General features: G+C 34.3%; 1 protein-coding gene across 2 annotated transcripts in view; it reads left to right on the forward strand.

Annotated features, from left to right (window-relative positions):
- The window catches only part of LOC120624598 (inositol-trisphosphate 3-kinase homolog), an 85,650-nt gene that overhangs the window by 47,062 nt on the left and 12,769 nt on the right, over positions 1-25,819 (forward strand). Inside the window, exon 1 of one of the 2 annotated variants that reach the window (XM_039891241.1) lies at positions 7,405-7,689. The exons of the other annotated variant lie outside the window; for it this stretch is intronic. Within the exon in view, the coding sequence (XP_039747175.1) occupies positions 7,555-7,689 (135 nt within the window). The 5' untranslated portion in view covers positions 7,405-7,554. Of the gene's footprint in view, positions 1-7,404; positions 7,690-25,819 lie in introns of those variants that run through there. 2 annotated transcript variants of the gene reach the window in all.

The raw sequence follows: 25,819 nt of genomic DNA on the forward strand, positions 1-25,819 counted from the left end.
GTTTATAACGCAGCCAATAATAAATATAAATAAATATACTACAACAATACGGGTATTGCCGTACCCTTTGCCATCTAGCCCAGAGTAAGCGTAGCTTGTGTTATGGGTACTAAGATGACTGATGAAAATTTTTATGAATAAAAACATAAAAACTTACAATATACAGATACACACCCGGGCACTGAAAATCATTCATGTTTATCATGCAAACATTTTCCAGGTTTGGGAATCGACGCTTTCGACTAAGAAAGTCAAAAAGCTAATAGGTCTATACAGCCTATCGTAGGCTTGAATGGCCAGGAGTCATTTTCTCCACTGGGAAACGATTTTTTTTTCATTTAATACAGTTTTATCCACTCTCCGAGTAAGGATGGGCGTAATGATGTTAACTATTAAATGATGTCAAAGAAATATTCGTGTAATATCAAACGGATTAATTAATTTTATCCCTTCTCAGTGGATATATTCAGGGGACAACATTTAGGTCTCTTGCCTATGCTACGCTTCTTAATTCGAAATTATTGATAAGCTGTTAAGGGTTCAGTGGTTTATGAACATACTCAATGAAATTCTTTATTTATAATTCGTGTTAAAATAATTATTTTAACACACTTGTCTTATTTTTAAAACATACTTTACACATGAAAAGTGTAACAAGAAAAATAGAGTAGGTATGGGTATAAATCATTCCTAATTCATTTTTTTAAATTATGAAAGTTAATTTTTTCGTTAAATTGATGTTAAAAGGTTATGCTTAAAAGGTTGCATTGTAAAAAATTATCATCATCATTTAGTCTTCGAAGTGATCTTATGTAGTCCTCTAATCACCCGACTCCACACTGTCTTGCTGTTCTATTGGGTATGGGTACTTTTTAGCTCTTTTATCTGTGTGTTAGACTCAACGTACTCGGAAGTAAGTCTTTTATGTTCTTTGGGTAGACCTAATAATCTACATAGGTTCAGGAGAGTCATGCTCATGGACGATAGAGTCCCATTACATTGTTTATAAAAAAATAAAAGTAAAATATTTATTTATTTTAAGTAAACGATGAGTCACTAAATTTGGTCTACACAGTTTGTGTGTTATGTAAATCACCCGTCACACAAAACTCCAAAACATTAAATGGAAAGACAAAACGATATAATTACATGCGCTATGATAAATATTTATGCCGGTGCTCGATTGACGTCAACGGGCTCATCGTGGCATTCCATCCATTAAATACGAATTAAATAGGACCGAGGGCGAGGCATACGGACAGAAATAATAATATGCAGGTAGGGTCTAAGGGAAATGAGTTATATTTGTACACATTTAACGAATAGACTTATAATTTTAGTACTAGTCCACATTGCTTTGACAGTGCTTGTACTATCACCATTCTTATTTCTGCCGCCAAGCAGCATTCGGTGTCTCGGTCTGGAGGGCATGGTTGCCGGTGTAACTTCTTGCGCAGGCTTCACCTACATTTTTTAATATGTCAGAGGCAGGCTTTCCCTTGGTGTTAATTGTGCATGATGGAAAGCAAATATAAATAAAAGCGTATAAACATATAGAAGCGTTAAAAACCTAGTGGGTAAAGCTTCAGCTTCCCGTTCGACACACACACGCCCACTCACAACAACGTTACTCAGTGCGCGGGGTGGTTTCACTGTTTTTGGACACAATGCAGTGCATGCAATAATCGCTGAGTGAGGCTTCTGTATGTTCTTAATTCTGTGGCTGTCAATGTCACTTTTGCATAAAAAATACAAAAGTGACGTTTGGCGGCAAAGATTGCAAGATTTACGCCTGTTGCAAACCTGTCGTAAGAGATATAACCCTGCGGAGAAAACCCCCAGTTTTAAGAAATTTAATATGACCTGCGTCAAAGAGGAAGAAAAACATCGTGAGATAACTCGAATTTAGGAGAACACTCTGATATTAAAAACACACAGTTCCGAAAACTACCTGGGTTGAACACGGTGACCCAGAAAGGGAGAACGAGATGTATTCCAGATTAAAGACATGGTTATTAAAATTAGTATAAGGTTAATAAAGTTACATAACTCAAATAGTAGGTACATGTCGATGGCAAATCTTCAAAGCACATATCGATGGCGACGATACTTCGTAAAAAATTAATCAGTTTACGTCAATAAAAACAGTGAAACGGATACCTACTAAAGTTAATGTTGAATTATTTTAAATCCATGAGTCATTGTTACAGTTTAATAGTTAAGTAGGTACCTCCGATTAATTTAAGTAAAAAATGAAACTAATTTTGTTTAGAGCTGAAAGTAGTAAATTTAACTTATTTACTATTTATGTTTCAATCTAGCGATAGCTAAAAAGCCAGTTTGTTTTTAGTTTATGTGTCGTTTTGTTTGAACCAGCTAATCTCTGGAACTATCAGCAGTCAAATTAGAAAAGTATTTTTTTTAATTCGGTATCGCAAATCTTGAGGAAGGAAATATCACGCTAAGACCCTTAGGAGCAGAAAACCGGGCGGTCGATGCGACGCGGTGGGTCGTAGAATGAAATTTTTTTATGGTGCAAAACTTATCGTATTGTTGTACGCGGACCAAGTCACAGGTAAATGCTAGTTATAGAATATAAGTGTATTGAGATAGACAGGTACCTACCTACATTAGGTAGTCTCGACCTTAAGGTTTGAACTTTACAGAATATAGTTATTGATAACTATTTACATTTCTATTTAATACCAGCTATAACCGCTTAGGAGTAAGTTTGTTTACATTAACATAAATTTAGTATAGGTTTCTATATTGTACTTAGTAATAACTACTTTGTATACGTAATTATGTGATCAACTGATCACGCCATATGGAACTTGTAAGTGATATAATCTAGTGTAAATTGTATAAGTACGATAGATGCGTGGTTATGGAAATGGTTATTACTCTATGGCATAGACGAATGACTTTTACTGTCTTTAGCCCCGAATGTCTAAAATGTTAGTAGGTACGTACTTGTTTTATGTAATTCGATCACATTTTTTTTAATGTGACACTGAGTCGTGCTCGTGAGTCGTGACGAGAGTATTTCACTATGCAGCAGTCATTCGTGCGAGCTGTAACCTATCTGTCAAGCGAAGGATACATCGCGTCCAACCAACGCCATTACTAAGGATGAGAATGGCCCTATTTAGAAAGTGCTGTCAAATTCATAATTGGAACATTTTGATTCCGCAAAAAAAAAAAAACCCCAATTTGCTTTATATGATGTTGGTGTGATTGCAGTGGTTACCCGTAGTTGACTCACACGGGTAGGTCCTATTACCACCATACCTAGGTATGGAGCAGTGGCGTTAACTTCATACATGCACAAAAGCTCTGCCTATTTTTCTATTTTATGGCATCTTTTTTCTCTATACATACCCAGGTCAAAAACCCTGTGCACGCCACTGGTATGGAGGTACGAATACTTCTATAATTTTTATAGTGTTTATAACCTACAAACACTTGGAGGAAATATCAAATTTATATATTTTTAAAGTGCATGTCCCACCAATCCGCACTGGACAAGCGTGGTGCTACGGTCTAAACCCTTCTTATTGTGCCCATGCCCTGTAATGGGCCGGTGATGGGTCGATTACAATGAAAGTGCATAATATACAAATTTAGGAGCCGACAGGATTCGACATGCGTCTGTTTGGCAATCACACCTATGACTCTCAGGCCGCGATTGCCAGAGAGAGAGTCGTAGTTTCAAATTTCGTTTTCGAATTTTTATTTGAAAAAAAAATTTGGAACGAATACTTGTTATATAAGGATTATTGACAAGGGGATATGTATTTGTAAGGGGATTATTGACATTAGTATTACACTAACTTCAATTAAAGAACCGGTTATAATTTAAGGTAACGTATATTAACGTTTAGCTGAATTTTTTATTGTCAACTTATTTTTTATTATATGAAATTTCGGCGTAACTTTGCATCCTGGGGACGAGCAAAGAATACTGTATAGGTATCTCAGGGAAACAAGGTTCCTGCGAGATTTAAACGAAGAACCTAGCAGCTACTTAGGGAACCTGTTATTGAGAAAACGAGGTTGAATGATAGAGATTCTAACGATCAAGGATGATGATGAAGTATAGGATACGGAACCCTAAAATTTCCGAAAGGTTACCATTGACGTCAAACATAACAACAATATTATTATTAAGTATAACAAGTAGCACGTAAAAAAACGCTGCCGATTTTCCTTGCGTAGTATAACTTCGTATATAACAAACATAAATATCATTTAGCTTAAAATTGTCGTTGAAAACCAACAAGGGTTCTTTGCAGTTCCAAATGAAGTTTAAAAATGGAATGGGTACTTATCTTAGAGGAGGGAGCTCATTGCCGTCAGTTACTGTGCCATTTTTAAATTCTACTCTTCGGTGCATAATGTCCTCCAATATTTACAGTCCCAACAAAATCTAAGAGAAAAAAAGTGTGCTACTTTTCTCAATTTTACTGTATTGTAATAATTGGTGGACGGAACGAATGGCTTACCTGATAAGTGGAAATCCATGGCCTATAAACAGAACAACACTACGCAAGGCATGCAGTATGCACAAACTGAAAATCAACTTCATGTGTCTGTTATTATACCGTCAACCACGCCCGGTACACGAGAACACAGCAACGGGCGGAGTGCCCTTATGTTGCTTTTGTCTGTCCACCTAGTAGGTAGGTGGTCTACAAACTCCGCGTTCACGGATGCGGGTTCCTCATTTCACCATGGGACTTCAACGTTCATCGGTTCTCCAAGCAATGTGCCCAACCTATTTCCACTTAAGCTTCGCGACTTGTTGAGCTGTGTCGGTAACTTTGTTTGATCTACGGATCTCCATTTCCGATTTCATCACTAGTAGAGTAATTTTTGACCTAGCGATGCATAAGTTTAAGCAATGTGTTAAAATACCAGTTTAATTAACGATTTATATTGAGAAAGCTGCTTGGAAGCTCACCGCTTCATCTCCCGCAAGACAGAATACATCGAGCGTCCACGTTGCGGAGCCATAATTCTTCACAAGAAACACGCACGCTGTTCGAAACAGGGATTTTGGACAAAAATATGTCACAATCACCGAAAATAATGTACAGCATTTGGGAAACCCAAATGCTGTACATTATTTTCGGTGTAGAATTCAGCGGTCGCCGCTTTCTCAAAATTGGTATTAACTAACTGTATTTTGTGTGCTATTTTTAACATCCATTAAGTGTGGATATTGACCATTGTTTTATGATTTTAGGTTATATTACAAACAAACAAACTTCTTCCTCATTTTTACTATTTCTTTTAAGAAGAAAGTGTGTAGGTTATTAACATGATTTTAAAGCATACTTATACTTTCATTTCCTTTTGAATACTTATCTTAATGACCCTCTCGTCACTTTCTCGTTACGGCCATTAAGCCTCTGGCGTCAGCATCCATGACCTACCCGCACCAACTCATTATGGTGTCCGTATAAAACATTAGTTATCACTTTAAAATGCCCTGTCCAAATGTACTATTCCCTGTACCTATAGACTGATAGAATGCAGCGTCCACAATATTAGATCTCACGAATTTAAGCGGTAAGAACCTCTATGCGTCCAGGAATAGTGATTATTTTTGCAGGGTAAGTTCATCTGGCACGTATCTCCTACATATCTCTCTATAACAAGAATTACTGCTATAGTAAACGGGACGCCGACATCGCGCGGGGAAGGGTAAAACTACAAACGGGTTTTGAAACAAAGCAGTCCATCTTTTCAGGTTATAAAAGTTCAGAAATGTGTGTGTCCTCATGATTTTGTGTTCACTGCGTAATGTTTTTAATTATTGACTTGCATTAATTAAATGCACTTTAAGTGTCTAGTGACTTTCCAATGAAATCAACATCTGCAGCGGCAAATGCATCCCAAGAGAGGTTATGTTAACGAAACATCTTTCTTTCTCTGTAAGTTATTTTAATTACAATTTATTGTTACTACTTAACTAGTAGGTGTATTTTAAATGGGCTAATGCGCTATTGATAGAGTAATGCTAAGTCATTGTTACAATGAATCATGTCATATCATTTGTGGAAGTTTGCCTTACTACCATTGATTTAAGCAGTATTATTTTTACGTTCATGTTTTAGAATTGCAATACTTATTTTAGCTACGTCAAGGTAATGTATATAATATAAAACTATATTTTTGGTTAAAAGACCCCAATGTAACTTATTACCCATTTGATGGATTTTTTTATTTGTACCCTTAGCCAATATTCTTCCATGAAACCTTTTATTTCTTCTCTGCCTATCGTCCATTAACTTGTTTCTTGAGTGTGAATATAGAGATGTCCATTTATTTTCTGTTTATACATTGGTAGGCTATTACCTTTTTCTGCGGCTTCAGGATAGCAGCAAACGTAACTTGGTGGACCAACATACACTCTTTAATCCGAAATATTTGGATTATCCAACTGAGCGGTGCAGCAGGCAATTTGTACGGCCTGGTTTCCAAAAAGTGCAAGGTATTTCCTCTGTTCAAGACAAGCAAATAAGAATTTGCTTCAATGTTAAATACTATGTAGCAGAAGAAGCCGACAAGAAACTTAGCTCCGAAATGTGCTATGATTTTGCAATTTAACATCAACGTGTATATCCTCTTTCTCACTACGTTCCATATATTATAGGTATTTTATTATATAGGTAATCAGATCATAGTTTTTTTTCACTAATGGATTTATGATACTCTTTTTTTAGCGTATTTTAATCACCAAGTCATTACTTTGATGTTCTTATATGAGGCGGTCTTCTCACATATAATGAATATTTATGGAATTTCGCCGCATTCAATACAAAAATGTGTAAGTACCTGAAATATTCAGCTACTTACCACATTGAAAATTGAGAAATATTGTTTAACTTTTACCACAGTAAATATTATATATGTATTTATTCACTTTAGACTACAGTTGACGCTATTTTATCGGTTTCTACAATTCGGAGCGTGGTTACATAGCTTGACATTACTTTATTTGGTTTTGGAGTGAGGGCAAAGAATATGAGTTAATAGCTAATGCCTAATAGTTATCATGCAATAGTGTTAATATTTGTGTAATATTATCTTCCAACGGCGTATGCGGTAGGCATTCCTAAAAAGTTTTATCGTCTGATCAGTAAACAAACCGCGTGGCCGTGCCGCCTCGCAGACTAACGACTGTATTGTAGCTAGGACGAGCGTCACTAAAGCTCTGTGATGGCATTCATGAATTAGCCCGCTGTAGTGAGTAGGTAGGAATGTAGTAGGAGTATGATCTAGTGTATTTATTTATAGTAAAAGCAGGTCAGGTCGGTGGCCGTCCGACGGTGCAGGGAAAGTCACTCGAGCGTGGTAACTGCCTACCAGTTGTGAAGTTTCTTTTTGCGAACTCGGTAGATTGGATACGCATGCGCGGGCCGTTCGTACCTACGTCAGTGTTGCGTGGAACCGACGTTCACTTCGGACGCGCAAATCGCGCTAGGGACCCCATGTTGCCATATTGGATGTACTTATGAGTTAAAAGTGTTGTGTTGTGTACCGACCATGAGTGGTACGGGAGTGACGTCACGGGGCGCGGAGAGCGTCTCGCTCCCGACAGATTTGCCCGTGCGACTCTACATGCGGGCCCTGCGGCAGTATCAAAAGCTGATCGACCTAAAACGATTCACCCAGGAAAAAGTAAGCGTGAATATTTCTGCACATTATAAATATCTTTTATCGCATATGCATTAGGAGTCGGAATGCTTCTTTTTTTAATGCGATCCCTTCGTAACCTACTTAGTTCAATAACCCCGTATTCAATTGGATCAAGATTCTAAATTTCGTAGATGTACCTGATGTGTTTTACCTACTCTTCTTACACATCATGTGGATCTATTTTATTTGCTTTTCGTCTTAACTGCTACTTTTATGTAGAATAAAGTGGACCAATTGATTTAATTATATAACAGGCAATGGACATAGAATACGGTTAATTATTGGATTGAATTAGTATTATTATTTTCCTGCAGATGTAGTGTTCTGAGAAAATTCGCTTCCATTTAAGTGGCTTAAACAACGTAATAAAAATTAGCTTTTTAAGCTCTTTGGGCACAAAGCTCAGATTAGTGCAAGCTTAGAATAAGATGTCTAGCTCGCGCTCAACTTGACCAAATTGAGTTGAGATTCTTGCGAGGCTTTGTTATTATTAATTATTTTAAATTATGTCAAAACAACTCTAGACTATCTCGAATTAATTGTCTGACTCTTAAGAGATGGTAAAATGCACACATGATTTTTAGATATGTATCGTTTCGTAGCTTTTAAAACTGACTGTTTTGTATTTCAAAACTGGATATACAGAATGCAAAAATCAACCATTAGTCTCTACAAAGCAAAACTAGTCAAATTTGAAAAAATATAAGGTATTAGGTACCTACATAGTCGTAACCATTCTCACAAATGGAAAACACTCCAACATTCCTACAGATCGAAAATTCCGCATTTCTTTGCGTCAGGTAGGAGTATAACGTGTAAAACAAAATGTATTCCTTATGTTAGACATAACACGGGTTATTTTACAATATTTACGCGAACAGTATTCTTCCTTGGCTTATATCTAGGTAAAAGGTATACACAGATCAGGTTTTTATTCGTAGAATCGTCTCTTTGTGCATAGAGGCCCGGCGTTTAAGACCTTCTATAATGAAACCTTGGTACAAGTGAAAAAACAAAAAAAAAACAGACTTTAGAGACGTCACGAATCAAGGTTGAAGTGTCGACAGTCGTCACAGCCTCCAGCGTAAGCTCATGATAAATGATGACCTTTTTCAGCAGACTGACTATACTAGAATAAAATAACATAAAGCCTGACGAAATTGCTATTATTACAATAGTAGTACAAGCAATCTTAACGTAAATTAGTGTAAAGATAGATCTGAAAAATTTAAAACAAAAAAATATTATCATCGCTACATCCAGTATTTTTTGCCCATCCTTCACGCCCTAACTAAGCAACCAATCGCCCTTAAGTTTGGCATAGAATTATTTCTAATGGAATTGAATAGAATGCGATGGGCAAAGTTGTAATAAACTCTAAGAGTGTTAAAGGATCTTTTGGTGTAGTTAATAACTGCGTGGTGGATAAAAACTAATGCAATAAGCTTTTAACAATGTTATTTAACATTTTACAGTGCCCAGTAAATCTACGATATATATATATAGAAGTAATCGTCGAATAAAAGATTCATATGCATGCATACATAAAAAACATTTATACATGAAAGTATTGGTACTTAAGCCTTAAAAATCACATTTGATTTTTTAGCGCTTCGAATAGAAACTGTAGTAGTGCAAAACCTAACCTTAGGTATACAGCAGTACCTAATCAATGTGTAATTACTAACATTGTAACTGATAAAGTAATTAATGCTCATGAAACGACGCATATTACTCCCGTATCTACCTACATGCCTACTTCATTTCCTGTAATTACAGATACATTTTACATTTTTTCCTTTTGAACTCTCGTTTATAATTAAAATATATGTGGAACATGCTTGTAAGAATTTTCATACACGTATAGATGAGAAATAATAATTTGTTTAGGTTCAGTAACGTAGTAATATAGTTCTTCCTTTTAACTAGTACTTTTTTTAATCATGCTTAATGTAATATCTATTATACTATTTACTTGTCTGTTTATTTGCATCGATGTGATGATACAAGGCCAGCAGAAAAACGAGTTAAATGTTAATAGAGCCCAAGTTTTGTCAAGGTCACAGATACTGAATATTTAGTTCAAAAGAAGGAAGAGAGTAGACAACCAAACTTTTTGGCCGCCATGAAGAGAGCTTGCGCTTTTTTAAGGCGCTCTCAAAATACAAGATTATTTAATTCCCTGCATTTTCTACCTTGGACACTTCTTCTTAAATAGGTTTAATTTACTTTATCATTAGAACAAAATAGAAGTTTATTTAGTTGCCTGCATTTTCTACCTTGGACACTTCTTTTTTAAATAGGTTGAATTTACTTTACCACTATTAAGATGCGTTCAATGACGAAAAAGTACGTCACTCCTTTGTCTTCTACGGAATTAATGGCTTACTCTTTTGCATCGCCTTTAAATACAAAGAAAAATTATCATTCGTTCCACTTAAACGTCTTTTAGAGGTGGCCTCTCTGCCACACACGAATTTTACCAAGTACAGAGTAGAAACTTAACAGTATGCAGTTACTTTCGGTGCCTGCATAGCTAATCGAGATTTTTTCGTCCTTCCATATAACGATACTAGTTAAATAGATGGCTAGTACTTATATGGAAATGCAAATGCAGCTTTATAAATTCATACTAAGTTTACAGTAGCTTCCGATGTTAACATTAACATAACAGAGATATTTGCAGGGCTTTTAATGTTTTCGCCATCTGTTTTATGCTAATTACTCTACCATCTTTGTGTTGAGTACTTAGTATGTGAGTTCGTATAACTACTATCTATATTTATTGTGTGCCTGTTTGTTTGTTACCTAAGTATAAGTAATAACTAAACTGGTTTTATTACGTTACTTCATTGCACCTCAGTTATTTCAGAAACAGCTGTCGAGCAAATATTTTTCTAGTATTCATCTTCCAATCTGGAAATTGGCAGTTAAGGACGTGCCAAATCAGATGAGTACCTACAGTTTTTGTGCAGTTTCCAGTTTTAAATCGGTAACATCTCGTAAGTAAAGTTATCATTTTTGTTGACGAACTTAGTTATCATCATCACCTAACAATATAAGAAAAAAATCCTTGATTTGGCTTTCAGCTGGGGTAACAGTTGGATCGTTATCCCAATCTATACTACTATCATAAAGAGGAAGGATTCGATTTTTTGTAGTTTCGCATGGTAGTATGATGATATCGATGAACAAAAAAGTTGTTTTTAAAAAAATTTTTCATGGAAAGCTACTTTTTCAGTGAGTAACATAGGCAATATTTAAATTATAGTAAAATTAAAGTAGAGCGTAAGTGCGTTGTCCCAGGATGGGAGTTTACGACTATGAGTATATAAGGTATGTTTAAATATAACATTTTGTTACCAGTAACGAACCATAGTTAATCTTGACGATGGTAACCCGTTTTGCAGGCAGTATAAATTAATTAACTCTAGGGTTAATGTAGGAACTTAAAAGTGGTACTAGGTAGGTATATACTATTCCAGGTTTCTGCCTTAAACTGCATTTTCATAACATCAGATAAGATCGTGGCCAAGCACCCTGAATATAATAACTCGTAAATTGGCATTGCGATTAGTATAATTTACAGGTTTTAAAGCTAAGTACAAAGTCAAACAAATTTACACGTGGTGTAAGCAGATTAGCGGATAAGGTATTTACTGCAAGTTTGGATTGGTAATATTATGCTACGGAATACGGAGTTGAAAAGTTCCACCAGAGCCGGTATAAGGATTGTGTAATATATATACCAATTCCTTTACTGTTCAGAGGCAGTAAAGTGGCTAATTTTAGATTGAACACCTTACGGTTAGAGTAAGTTTTTCAATATATAAAGCTTGGTTTTAACGTGAAACTCTAGATACAACAATTTTGTTGAAGTTAACATTTCTTCTCCTAGGTTTAACACTTGGAGTAGTGCATTTAAAACACAAGACATTATATGAAAATTGGCTGGTTATATAGGGGGCAGTAAAAAATTTAGCTTAATAAATATTAAATAAAGCCTTTTTCTTTTTTCTCACATTATCGTAACTGTCAAGTTACATCTATGTATGAATGTACTCTATGGTTATTATGAGTCTGCATTGTGTATATCAGTCTATGGTCATTGGTTGAACCAAGCTAGTTATTACCAGTCTTATATTATGAAATAAAGTTAATAATACAGTAGCGTAATGCCAATCATCATCATCCGCAGTCTATTACTGTTGAACACAAGCCTCTTCTCATAGATGAGACGTTTTAAGAGCACAGACCCACCACGCTTCTCCAATGGAATGGTATGGTTGGTAATGCCTATAGACTAAGTGTAACTTTTATACACCTTTAGGATAGAAGAACTGATTTACAGTTCTTTTACTAATTTATTTTTAAACGCAAAAGGCAAAGGTATTTTGTTTTCAAGATCACGTTGAAATTACATTAAACAGTGACATCAGCTTGATACTTTTATACACCTTTAGGATAGAAGAACTGATTTACAGTTTTTTTTATTAATTTATTTTTAAATGCAAAAGGCAAAGGTATTTTGTTTTCAAGATCACGTTGAAATTACATTAAACAGTGACATCAGCTTGATAATATTAAAGAATGTTTTAACTTAGGCATATATTTTTTAAGCATCATACGATAATTTGACGCGTTGAGATAAAGCATACGGTTACTGAAATAGACCGATTTGTTCGCTGAATAATAATAAAAACAACAAGATAACCTCTGAATTATGATGCTATATATAAGTTTTATTGACGTCAAATATATATGCTTACTTAATTGTTCAAATCTATCACTATGCTTACTTACAGTTCATTCTAATATACCTTGTATGTACAAAATTTTGCAAAAAGGTGCTGATTTAAATGTAGAAGTAGTACCTTTTAAGTTATGTACATTTACATAGATTTATTGTACGAGTTTTTTATTATTTACACTTTTATAATTCTTGCAGCACTAGACTCTTAATTTTTTGAGTCTACCTACCCACCACATCCACACCACATCTAAGATCTAATGTAAGAATTCTGTTTTAGTTTTAATTTGAAACTTTATTTTTAGGGTTTCGAACCCCCTAACGGACAAACGGAAATCACTCCGTTGTTTTTATGTTGCTTTATGTACGTTGCACATGGTCTGTATAAAAAAGTCAATGGTATATCTTTGCTGTTGACATTTAAAGTTTCTTGTCAAACGCAATGTTACATAGCCCAAGTGTGTAATTGGCATATGATAACTTGATAACTGCCTCGCTGATCTAGAGCACCTTCAACTACAGATCACGAGATCCTGGGTTCAAATCGGTCAGGCCAATAATCGGGTGAAATAATTAAATTAAAAACAACTACCGATGTTGACAACTGTGGCTAAAATCGGTCAGGGACACTGGGTTTTTTTTAATCTAGTAACGTTTTTTTTAATCTACTAAAATTTATTTTTGAAGCATCCCGTAGGAATAGTATATTTGAGAGTCAAGTGTCATTCAATTTAGTTGAAGAACTACTGATATTTATAAGTTGTGTATATTTGTAAAAAAAATTAGGTGTATTTTTAATAAATACATATTTTTATTCACTTAATCAATAGAATAAAATATCTAATAATAATTGGTTTGTTTGTTCTTAAATAATTCAGTCCCTAAATTTTACTTAATGGTCAAAATCGGTCGAATACTTTCGGAGCCTATTGACTAAAAATCTTTCCTGTTTATAATATGAGATAGATAGATAGATATATAGATGATAGAGCCTTTAGTGATTGAATGAATAATTAGGAGTGTATGATAGTTCCCGGTTTCCTCTAACCTTAAAATAAAACACAATGGTATGTCTCAAGTTACATGTAAAGAGTGTTTATATCCCGCGTTTCATAAAATTGTAATAATAATAATCATTTATTTCAGGTTTTACCCATAAACATTAAACATCGGTATCAATTAAACAATTTAAAAATTAAATGAAACACAATTAAAATAAAAAATAAAACATTTAGAAAGATACCTATATTGCCAAAATAAATAAATTAAAAAATAAATTAATGCAACCAAATTGTCTTCTTGGGAAATTCCATACGACCTGTATTAAATTGACAGCATAATAGGTTTTTCTCATTATCATCAAAACCTACGGGGCACTTCCCGATGACCTCTGAACTCGGAATTTAGATATAGTGAAGAGGAAAAATATACGTAAAAAAAACCTTTTCCTTCCTTTTATCTAAGAAATTTGCAAACCGATTTATTTAATTTATAACTAAAGTTGATAGAGATAACGTAAATATTACAGATAGTATAAAATGTCATATTTAAAAAAAAACTACTTTAATTTACGAACACTGTTAGTTATGTTGACCATGAAATTTAGAAGAAGAAAAAGAAGCAGTTTATTGCACGTTTAACATACAGGAAAAGAAACTGTAAGGAGTATACAGTACACAATATAGACATGCATAGGCGGCCTTATTGCTGCAAGCAATCTGTTACAGGACAACCTTTGTAGATGGGACTTACAGCAAGAGAACGGGATAGTGCCAAGAGTGTTGATAGATATACATAAATACCAAAATGTAAAGATACGAATACATATATAATTTAAAAAAATGTACGTACTATATAAATATAAAACTTAAGCTCAAAAAATTCTTTGCCATAAATCAAGTTGCTTAACTAGGGTGTAAAGTCATGACTGACAAGAAAACAAACACCATTTCGCATTTATAATATTAGTAAGCACTGACATAACAAAATTTTACAAATACCTATAAAGCTCTCGCGTATGTGTAAAATGCTTTTTACTCCTTAGATTCTTTTTGCCTGCGATCTCAATTGGCCTTATGATAATTATTGTATGTTATGATCAATAAAGATCGCAGGAAAAAATTGGCCCTCTTTGTTGTAGCCAGTTGTCAAAACAAGCATTTTCTCCTTGAGGAAATCCGCCTATTCATTTCAGCTATTCTTAATGAAGTGACTCCAGATTATTATGATGTTTAGTGTATGTCATTCCATTGTACTCGTAAAAGATACCATAAATCATAATCAAGCGGTTTTAGATAGGGACTAAATCAGAGCTTCCCAACCTGGGCGAGGCGCTCCTTGTGTACTTCAAAAATAATCAAGAGAACTACTTTTTTGGTAGTTTTCGTGCAGCGGTGTCACGGCTTGCCCCACACTTTGAAAAATTTAGTGATCCAACCCATTGTTGGCGTAATTTTATTTATCTTAAACCTTTGTTACAATTTATTATCAATTATGATTTTATACTTTCATAATGAGGAAATATTTTTTGCGCTTATCTTCCTAACTAAAAAGGAGCTATCTATTTTAAACTAGCCTGCTCAGAGCGCGGGCGCCGCCTTGACAAAAATTTTAACTGGATAAGTACGGCGCTGGCTTAATAAGGTTGGAAAATCCTGGATTAGATGATGGCCAGTTTTCAGCTCTAATAAAGTCAGTTCTGTCACGACACGGTGCTTAGTCTTTCTGAAAATATCATTCTTAGTTATGGAGCACCCAGCATGATGTTGTTAAGACGCTAAACCAACGCTTAAGAATAGTATCTTGATAGATCCGGGTCGACGTTATGATTTTTTTTTCCTAAAAATATGGCTGACTCACTCCTTGACAACCACCCCCCTGCTTTGGCAACAACTGATGATTGATATTGCCCATGTTGTACCCTAATGAATTTTAAAAAGCTTCCGTGAGCTTTGAGCACCAACCCGATCATTAAGGTTATAAAAATGTGAATTTAATTGTGAAAATAAATATCGTCAGAAAATTATATAAAATCAATGACCCCCAGCATACCGCGTTAGTAGTTGTTTTGATTTTACCACATTTTGTTTTTAAACTATTAATCCGTTAAGTAATGACCAGTGTTTCCCTTTTATTCTATAAAATTATCATAAGCTGCGAGTCCTAGGTCATCTTTTAACTACTATACTGTACCTGGTTCTGGGTGCTATATTCATTTCCATTATTTTGATTTTAGACAAATTCTTTTGATCAAGGACAAGAGTTCTTCTGATTATTTTCTTCACAACTTTGATCGTATTTTAGTACGACTATAAAACTTGGACCGCTTGAAGTTTTTTGCCACAAACAGACTCATTATATGGTATAACCTCTGTAGAAATACCTGTTGTACAAAAATTCTCCTAATATGAGTTTGATAAATTCCATTCGGGTCCATACTGCTTGTTAAAAGCCATCACATCAATTCGGCTCTTATAATCCACTTTAATATCACTAAAAGAATCAACAAAGATTGGCAGGAAAACGGGAAAACACATACAACAGTGTCAGGTTCCAAATTTAAATGAAGTATTATTGTTTAAGTTTATTGTGACACTATTTATAACAAGATTGTTTTGTCGCGTGAACTGTATGTCACGCGAACTATAGGTACATACTTTCAATTAAAACTGCATCATGCTAAAGTTCGTTTGACATGGTAATTTTTACTTATGTTTGGTAATTTGAAAACAAGTTTTTGTTTAATGTGCGGAACAAACTGCGTCAAATAAATAATTATTTGTTGTAAATGTAGAAATGTGTTTGATTGAAGTAGAGGTACCTACAGGCTACAATTACCTAACGATATTTTTTCTGAAAAAAGATGTATTATAAGCCAATGTAGGATAAAAATTATTTGAGCCATACTTATTTGTTAGTCAAGCCCTAAAAGGAAATATGTACTTCGTTTTATTTCATGTTAAACTCAATTTTTTACTACATAGGACACACGAATGTCATGATTTTCTGTCATTTATAAACTGTGATACGATATTAACAATAATTTTAATCTTAAATCAAAAAATCTGAAAGTTTCCCAGGGATATGGAAAAATTAAGAGTAGAATAGAGGACGGATGGCGGGGTATGGTAGAAAATATGGTATGAAGGGGGTTAACGATAAGAGCTCTGCAATTGTATTATCGTACAAGATGTATGAAATAAAGTTGTAACTAATGAACGCTGGATTTGATTTATCAAACGTATTTTAGATATTTTTACGTAGATTACGTATATACATCAAATTCATTTTATCTTGGCCGTTTAAATAATACAACACATAGTTATTTTAATTACTGATTAAAATTTAAATCCATTCAAAATTACTAACACCAATTGTACCTAATTGTGAATGAAGGTAGGTAAAATTAGAATTATAAAAAAATACTTCAGTAGGTTCTTACTTATAAAAATATTCATCATATAAACTTACCTAGTCCTAATTCGTATTTTTTATATCATTCAAAGTTTTACATATAATATATAGAACAACAAAGCGGTGATAGCCTAGTGGGTAAGGCAACTGGTTCCCTTTCGGAGGGTTCGAGTTCGATCCCCTGCACACACCTCTATTTTACGGTAAAGGTGGTTAATTTATGGAATGAGCTGCCAAGGGATATAAGACAGTCCAAATCATTAAACATCTTTAAATCGCGGTTAAAAGACTATTTCCTGTCTAGTATGTAGCAAAATATCTATGTATTTTATGTGTATGTTTAAATAGTAATATGTATTTAAGTTTATATATTGATATATATATATATATATATATATATATATATATATATATATATATTGATATTTATATACATATATATAAATATATATGTTTTTACTATATATAGGTAGTATTAGTATGTAATGTTTATAATTAGCACAATTTAAGTATTGCACTATCCCGTTTTCACTAATATGTTTCTTCAACCAAAGGTTGTCTGGAGGAGATCGCTTCCAGCGATAAGACCGCCTTTGTCCATATGTATATTATCGTTTTTATTTTATTTTTTGTTAACCTGGTTTTATATTTGTATGTGCAATAAAGACTTTTTCTTCTTCTTCTTCTTCTCTATCTTTTCGTTGTTTTCACCCATTTAACGGCAATATTCCACCACGCTGGCACAATGCGGTTTCGGAGACTTTACACGTTCAAGAACTTTATGAAGAACGACAGTTTTCAGTTTTCTTTACGGTTAAATGTAAACAAGGGATATTAAATTGCTTCATCACTCCAATGTACGCTGTCCAGACATAGGTATTTTGTAGGGAGTTCCACAATCCTCAGTCCTGGACCGCTTGTTTCCAGCGGCTCCCAGCGACTCGTTTGTTGTCCTCTGCACACCTCGTTGGGGGCCGACCAACGCTGCACACCTGTGCATGGTCGCTATTGTAGCACTATGGATAATGTACACACTATCAGGTTAAAACTACGAACTGTCCTATGATAAGTAACTTTATGTAATAGGTGTTATTTACAAACGCGTCTCGTTGCCTGGTTTTATTTTACATCACAGTGCAATGTGCATAATACTCCGGAAGTGATATCGCTGACACTTCCTTGTTTTCTATAACCTGACCTCATCTGCGGCCAACCGAGTAGCATCATTGAACGGGAATCATAATTTTATTTAATTAATTTTTATTATTATTACCCGACTACTTTTGGAAGTGGAATGTTCTTTAGGCGCGTTGAGCTTTTTTTGGGAGAACACTAACGTTGAACGTTTTCCATGATCTTTATGTATACGTGTATTTTTTGGGTAAAATTATACAAGCGTGCAACCCGCGTCATCGTCACGGCACGCTTCACATATATATAAGTATTAATCTTTACTGTGTTCATAGATTTAGTTTACACTTCTATCGGCAGTTCCCGAAGACTGCCCCGCATTTTTTTTTTGATTATACTACAAGATAGCAAGTGTAGTTGTGTCAAACTTATACCCCTAGTTGGTTGCTAAAAATTATCATAACGGAATGCTAAATCATTTGGCGACACGTCATTTTCCGTAGGATATTATCTAAGTACTAAGTAGCCCGGAATAAAGCCTCCGACCAGAAAAATTAGCTCACTTTTACCAGCCCACATGTATTTTCGTTTCGTGGGTAAAAAACAGGCTGTCTATGTTATATCATCTGACTCGAAGGTTGTTATTCAACGACGTAACGGCACCATGACCCGCACCACAGGGGTAACGCGTTACGTAAGATTCACGTAACAAGTATGTTTGTTTGAAATTAACCACATTTCTGTTTAACGGCATTGAGTAATACTACCAATAATGTACTACACTCTTTCTAACTTGTCTTATAATGTACACAATATTTTCGTTACTTTGTAATTTTAAGTTTATTTTAAATTGTTGAGAACATAATAAAAATACGGGCCACTTTCTCACAGGCGAGGCAATTTTAGAGCATAGACCCACCACGCTGCTACAATGCTGGTTGGTTGGCTTGTTACGACTATTACCACAATTAAATGATTATAACCGGGACCGACGGCTTAACGTGCTCTCCAAGGCATGGGGACTGACACCGCCAACTTTCTAACTCCAGCTTGTGCCAAAGATTCTTTAATAGAAAATACATAGCAACTTACGTAATTAGACCCGACCCGGGATTTTAAACCCAGGCCGTTAGTTCGGAACATGCTAACCACAAGACCAACGAGGTAGTTATAAACTATGCGTTTCCTATCAACGGAACTCTCGGTGCGGTAGTCTGAATCGTCTTTGCCGGTGCTTTCTATCACAAGGGCTGATATATTATAAAAAAAACGTGCTAAGTCGACCTCATACTTTGAAAACGGTTAATACCAGACAAAGTTATATTTCCTACATAAATATGTCTTGTGATAAACGCCTAAGAAATCGGGAGGTATCTTTGCATCGTTCGAGTCCATGTAGGTCTGGAGTGTACCGATAATGCAGTCGTATTTATATCGAAACACCCACCAACTCAATGTCATCAAGATTGGTTGATAATCAAATATAATTTTAATTGTTTCTTGAAAACTATTTGTTAAATACATAATAATTATTAACGTGTTTGCAAAAAAACCTATTCAATTTAATAAAAAATCTGGCCAACATTAATTTATAGTTATCAAGAGTTTAACTATCTACCTACCTACTTTGTAAAATTACAGCAACACTCGTTTGGACTGAGCATGGTTAAAAGTACACTCTATAGATCCTGGCGCTGGACTGAGATCTCAATTCTAACCTGATAATATAAAATAAATTCAACTATATGAAAATGAATTATGAATTGAAATAAACTATAAAGATGCGGTCGGAGATTAATGCGCGCTTACCTGCATGGCGTATCTAAGCAGTTTATTTAACCGATACTTATAGGTCGCGTCACGGAAAAAGACCCCTGACGATTGACATGCGCAGCAGATAATTTTTACAATTGCTTGCATGAATTAATGCAATTATATTATCTAAAGAATGATCATCTATTTAGTGAAATAAACTAGCGTAAACAATGAGCGTACTTGCGTAAATAAGCGGTCTCAGCGGCTGCTAGTTAAAGCTATTTTTGAAGTGTCCTTCTTGATCAAATCAGAAATTTGGAGATCCGTAGAAAAACCACAGATACGAGGTAGGTTATTACACCGCGCAGTGAGTAGTCAGAGACCTTTCGACGTGACAGTCTCCGTACTCATACTCCGTCCTACCCTAAATCAGTTTCTAATCGCTTCATGCTGTTTGCTTCTTATATGCTGCTTTTGCTTGTTGCAATATTGTAGAACAAGTAGACGTATGATACAGATTAGGGCACGTTCGGTATTAGATTTCACCCGATTATCAATCCCGCAACGTAGGTAGCAGACATATCTATGACGTACGTAGAATTCATTATCGATAACTTGGCTGTATATCTAACGTGGATGTTTACTACTTTGCTTACAAAGTTCATACTTACAAACGAAGTACCTAGTAACAGACTATGGGTTTAACACGCATTAAACGTCATTGTGTTTACAGTTATTATTAGAATAGTTTCAGCGTTACATTTTCAGCCATTATATTTTTGTAAAATCTTAACATTTCTCAGTTGATCATTTAACTTTAGTAAACATTTGATATAAACTTGTAACGCACTATGAAATATTTAAACTAAAGATTCATATATTTTATTTCTAAGATCAACATAAATATTTTTTTTGTTTGTATACCTACCCTCGTTTTTATGTTTATTTCTTGTTATGGAAGGGCGGTGTTCTGTCACAGGGGTAGTAGTACTACCCTTAAAAGAAGGCTTCAGCCATTAGCGTTTACGGTTATTTTATTTACCCTAATAAACTATTTTTTTTCCTATATAAAAATTTAGAATCGGGGTTTCACACTTTTACGCCGGCTTGAGTGCTTTGCCATTAAATAAGCTACGGCTTTTTATACCAGTCACCAATGATTCCAAAGATTGATTTAATATGTAGTGATATGAATATTATTCTGTAGAGCAAACAAACAGTACAAATGTGTAAGCATGGCAACTATACCGCGTTCATTGGCGTCATTCAATGGACTTTTGGACAGCAATGCTCAATGGAGTCTATTCCATGACGGGTGGACGCCATTGTTCCGTGAATTGTTGAGATACTCTAAGAATATTGAATGACCTTTACTTCTATATTGGCAGAGTATCACTAAAGTACAGTATATTAATTTCAGTTATCCATAATTTATGTATTTTTATCTAGTTAGTGTAAGTGGCCCTGCCAATTGCCATACTCACAAGATCTAAAATAAATAAATAGATAAATGTAATCGTCAAGCAACACTACCACAGTTATATCTTACTATAGTGTTTTGGAATATAATTATTATTTTATTATTATTTCTATTTAATTACATAAAAGTTTAAAATTCTAAATTCATTTATTTCAAGTAGGCCTAATATAAGCACTTTTGAAACGTCAAGTCTGTCAGTGTGTAGTGTACTCTACCACCGGTTCGGAAGACAGATCTCGGTAGACCGAGAAGAAGCCGGCAAGAAACTAAGCAGTTGCTCTTTTCCAATATCAAAAATTTACATTTATATATATTTACAAACTTGTAGCTAGCACCACAAAACCACCCAGGTTTGTAATATATGCTAACAGAGAATTAAGTCTACGTACGTTAAATACAGAACATTAATGCTAGTTTAACATGTTGTGTATAATTAGTTAGTTTTTCTTAATAGAGCGAGGATTAATATCGTCTCGTACATCAGTGGGTAATTCATTAATTAGGCGAGGAGCTAGGTAAACGTTCGTGCACGCGTCGGTTAGGTGATGGAGTGTGTAAAGATTAAATAAACTATTAATTACTTATTACACAGTACAGATTTGTCTAGATATCGCGTAGTAGGCGTAATATTGTTCGTTGTTTAGTTTCCGACAACATCTTATCTCAAACATCTTATCTTCAATCGCTTAAAGCAGTTTTTGTTTAATATCGTGAGCTTTCTTGTTTCAGATTTATATTTCTTATCTTAAGGACAGGGAATGATGATGTTGAATAAGAGCAAATGCTGAGTTGGTTCTCTTCTCAGTAGAATCTGCCTTCACAACCGATAGTAAAGTCACTACAAATAGACAGAAAAAAATTAAAAAAAAAAACATTTTTGAAACGTCAATTCAAAAGTAATTTATTTTTAATATTTTAATAGAAGTGTAATTTTAAAATATAACTTTTTAGTAAGCTCTAATGCGTGTAAAAATAATTTGCAATAAAGTTAAAAGTCACAAAATAATACATTAAACACCTGTGACTGTGGCCTTATATATCCGTCATTACCTAACAATATTTCTAAAAATAACCCCTCTGTTGAACGTATTTAAATATAGTAACATTTTCTTTTCTCTCCCTGTTTAAGTTATTTATATTTGACGGTCGATTGGCGCAGTGGGCAGCGACCCTGCATTCTGAGTCAAGGCTGTGGGTTCGATTCCCACAACCGGAAAATGTTTATGTGATGAACATGAATGTTTTTCAGTGTTTGGGTGTTTATTTGTGTATATTATTCATAAAAAATTTCATCAGTCAGCTACCCATAACACAAGCTACGCTTACTATGGGGCTAGATGGCGATGTGTGGATTGTCGTAGTATATATATATATTTTTTTTTTTTTTTTATATACTTTGTCTGGAATTCCTTTCATTATATATCTGGTAGTAGGTCGAAATAACTGCCGACAGATATTAGAATGAATAGAAATGTAAGTATCTACCTCTATAAGATATGTTTATTATATATCAACCAGGTAACTACCTTCCATTGATTGTATAACTAAACAGTAATTGACATTCGAAGAGCACGAAAAGTGTCCCCTTACAATAACCAAATTATATAACATGACTTATTTTATGAAAAACAAAAAAAACCGTACTCACTTGGGAAAAATCGTAAACAACAACAAATACCGCATTTTACATAAACATTGAGACATACTTTATCTGCGAAGTCATCTACCTCTCGCAATCATATACCTATAATAACCTACACTAATATTATGAAGAGCTTAAGTCTGGCACTTTGAGACGATGCAGGAGAGAGGTTATCCTCCGAAACTACTGCACTTTTCATTAGAAACTGATGAAATGATGTTGAGAAAGAGCAATCTGCTGAGTTTCTTGCCGGCTCTTCTCGGTGGAATCTGCCTTCCGAACCGGTGCGCGGTGATACAAACAGACTGACTTGACGTTTCAAAAGTGCTTATAAAAAAAGTTAAAAGCCCTACTTGAAATAAATTTATTTTGAGTTTTTAACCCGTCTGTAGCGTGGTGATTAAAGACAAAACCTTCCATTGGGAGAGGCCTAGAGCTAGAGAGATATAGAAACATTTTCTATTTGTTTATTTGTTGGTAACCTAAGTTCCACATTCAACCAAGTAGTTTTGCGGTAAAAAAAAATCTAGCTATTTAAAAGAATATATATGACATAACAGCAAACCTAATCTTGACAAAAATTTTCATAGAAATAACATACATTCTGAATACTGAAATACACATATACATAGGATCCTTTTTAACCTGAGAAAGTTAAAGACATGACATTGGCTGACACAATAAGTTGCGTTTATTTCAGCACGTTTTGCAAACTTAACATAAAATATATACACAAAATAAAAATTGAAAGCCGAAGTGGCATTCCACGCGGCATGCCTTGTATACTTAGTTAAGGTTATATTTTAGCTATAGAACCAGTTTTTCTACTAAAAGTAGGCACACAAACGACTATTTTTCGAAGCTGAAGGCGTTATGAACTTCTTTAGAAACAAAAAACTATTAAATATTTATTAGCCGAGTAAATAAATCGAAGCCTGAAAATGTCGAAACAAGTTTTGAATAATTGAAATGTGACGCACTTTATAGCCTTGCGGTGATGCGCTATATTTCATATTTCGCAATAGCGATCGCTTACCCAACAGACAAAGAAAGTGTGATAAAACGTATATATTTTTTGTAATTTACAATATTATCTACTACTACTAGTGACTTTTGCGTTCCGTTGTTAACAAGGAACTATAAGTTTCGCCATGTCTCTCTATCCGTGGTTTACTTAAGAGACGTTAGACTGGAGAGCATCAATTTTATGTTGGGCGTAAAATAAACCATACGAGTAGTCAACTGGATTTTACAAGCGACCATCTTATTTAATACTAACATGTACCTACACATTTTTCATGTAATTTGAGTATATAAGTCATGTTAGGGAGCACGAGCGAAGCCCTTTTAACAATGCACATTGTTTCGATAGAGTCAGGTGTCCTCTGCCGCCAGCTAAATGGCTGTTTGCATATAGTAATATAGGTCCATAACGAAGTCATAAGGAAAACTGTAACAATTAATTAGGATTTACACATTAACGAGAAGTAGACCAACTTATTCAAAAATGTACTTCATTGAAAATTACTTTGAATAAATAACCCGCCAAAAAATAGCCGATATTATTATTATTTGAGTGATTGCTTTTTCCAAATCTTCCATTACAAGATGAAAACAGAAATAATACTGTAGAGGTACATTATGAACAGTCTCTGAGACTTATCTGTGAAACCGAAAACTTATAGTTTTTGAGTAAACTGCCATTGCTTTTACTGAAAGAAATCCGCTACAGCTCTAACATCAAATGATAATATTAAAATCATGTGACTGCTGTCACTTTATTAAGTACGCGTCGCGTTATTATAAGTAAATCCTTATGAAATATATTTATGAATCCTTCAATATTATTTCGTAATTATTTTACACTTTTTAGTTTTATCAGTAAGTGCAGTAAAAATATTATGAGTAGGCTTCGATATAATACGTTTAAGTGTCATAATGTAATGCTAAAAGCATATAAGCAGATAAGTACCGAGGCTAATAGACAAATTACACACATAGTATGCAAATAATTTTAATAGATGGTTTCCGGTGTTATTTGCTCAGTACCTACTAACGCCTACTTAAAGGCACTTATTACTTTACCCTGTAAAGTAGGCGTAGGTCTTTACTGTTTGATTCGTCTTGAAAGGGACTCTATTATTAGGGCTAACTTTTGTTTTTTTATTGGTTACAAAAAAAAGATAATACTTGTTTTAAAAATACTATAAATAGTCTTGTGATCTTATCTAATGAATGAGAATGAGTCTAATTATTAGGTGCATATTTTTTGTGGCCGTAGATGTTATAGGTAGAGCAGAGCTTGTATACAGCTTATTTTGCGAGTGAATCATTTTATAGCGCAACCAAAACTTTAAGATTAAAAAAATAATAAACTCAAAAGCACACTCATTATCTACTTAAATTTTAGTTTAAGACTCTTCTTTTCCCTGGACCTTACAGATAAACCTCAAGCGGCCCACAGACGATATCACCCACTTTAAGACATACTGCTCTAGAGATAATACACTTTTCACTGAGGTCTGTCTAAATGCTAAGGATGAACATTTAAACATCATTTCCCCTTCCGCGATGTATCCTGAATTTTGATTGGAATATTTAATTTGCTATTCTGTCGAAGACGCAAATTGTTCCTTGCCAATTTTCGACGAACAATAGTAGGTTGTTTATTCACATTTGGACATGAATACAAAATGTTGCTTACAAAAAACCATACCTATGAAGCAAGCAAACAAAAACTAAGTCAGGAAGTCTGATTTGTGATCAGAAATAGAGCTTAATTTTGTAAATTTCAAAATTAATAAAAAGCAAGCGAAACCTGTGCAAATAGATTAATTAGCTTTTCAAAATGGCGTTTATTCAGCCATCTTCACTTAGGCTCGCATTTCACGCACTAACAAAGAAACACGCAAATTATTATTGAAACCCAGTAGGAACGTTT

Source organism: Pararge aegeria, chromosome 6 (genome assembly GCF_905163445.1).
Source record: "Pararge aegeria chromosome 6, ilParAegt1.1, whole genome shotgun sequence".
Classification (NCBI taxonomy): Eukaryota; Metazoa; Arthropoda; class Insecta; order Lepidoptera; family Nymphalidae; genus Pararge; species Pararge aegeria.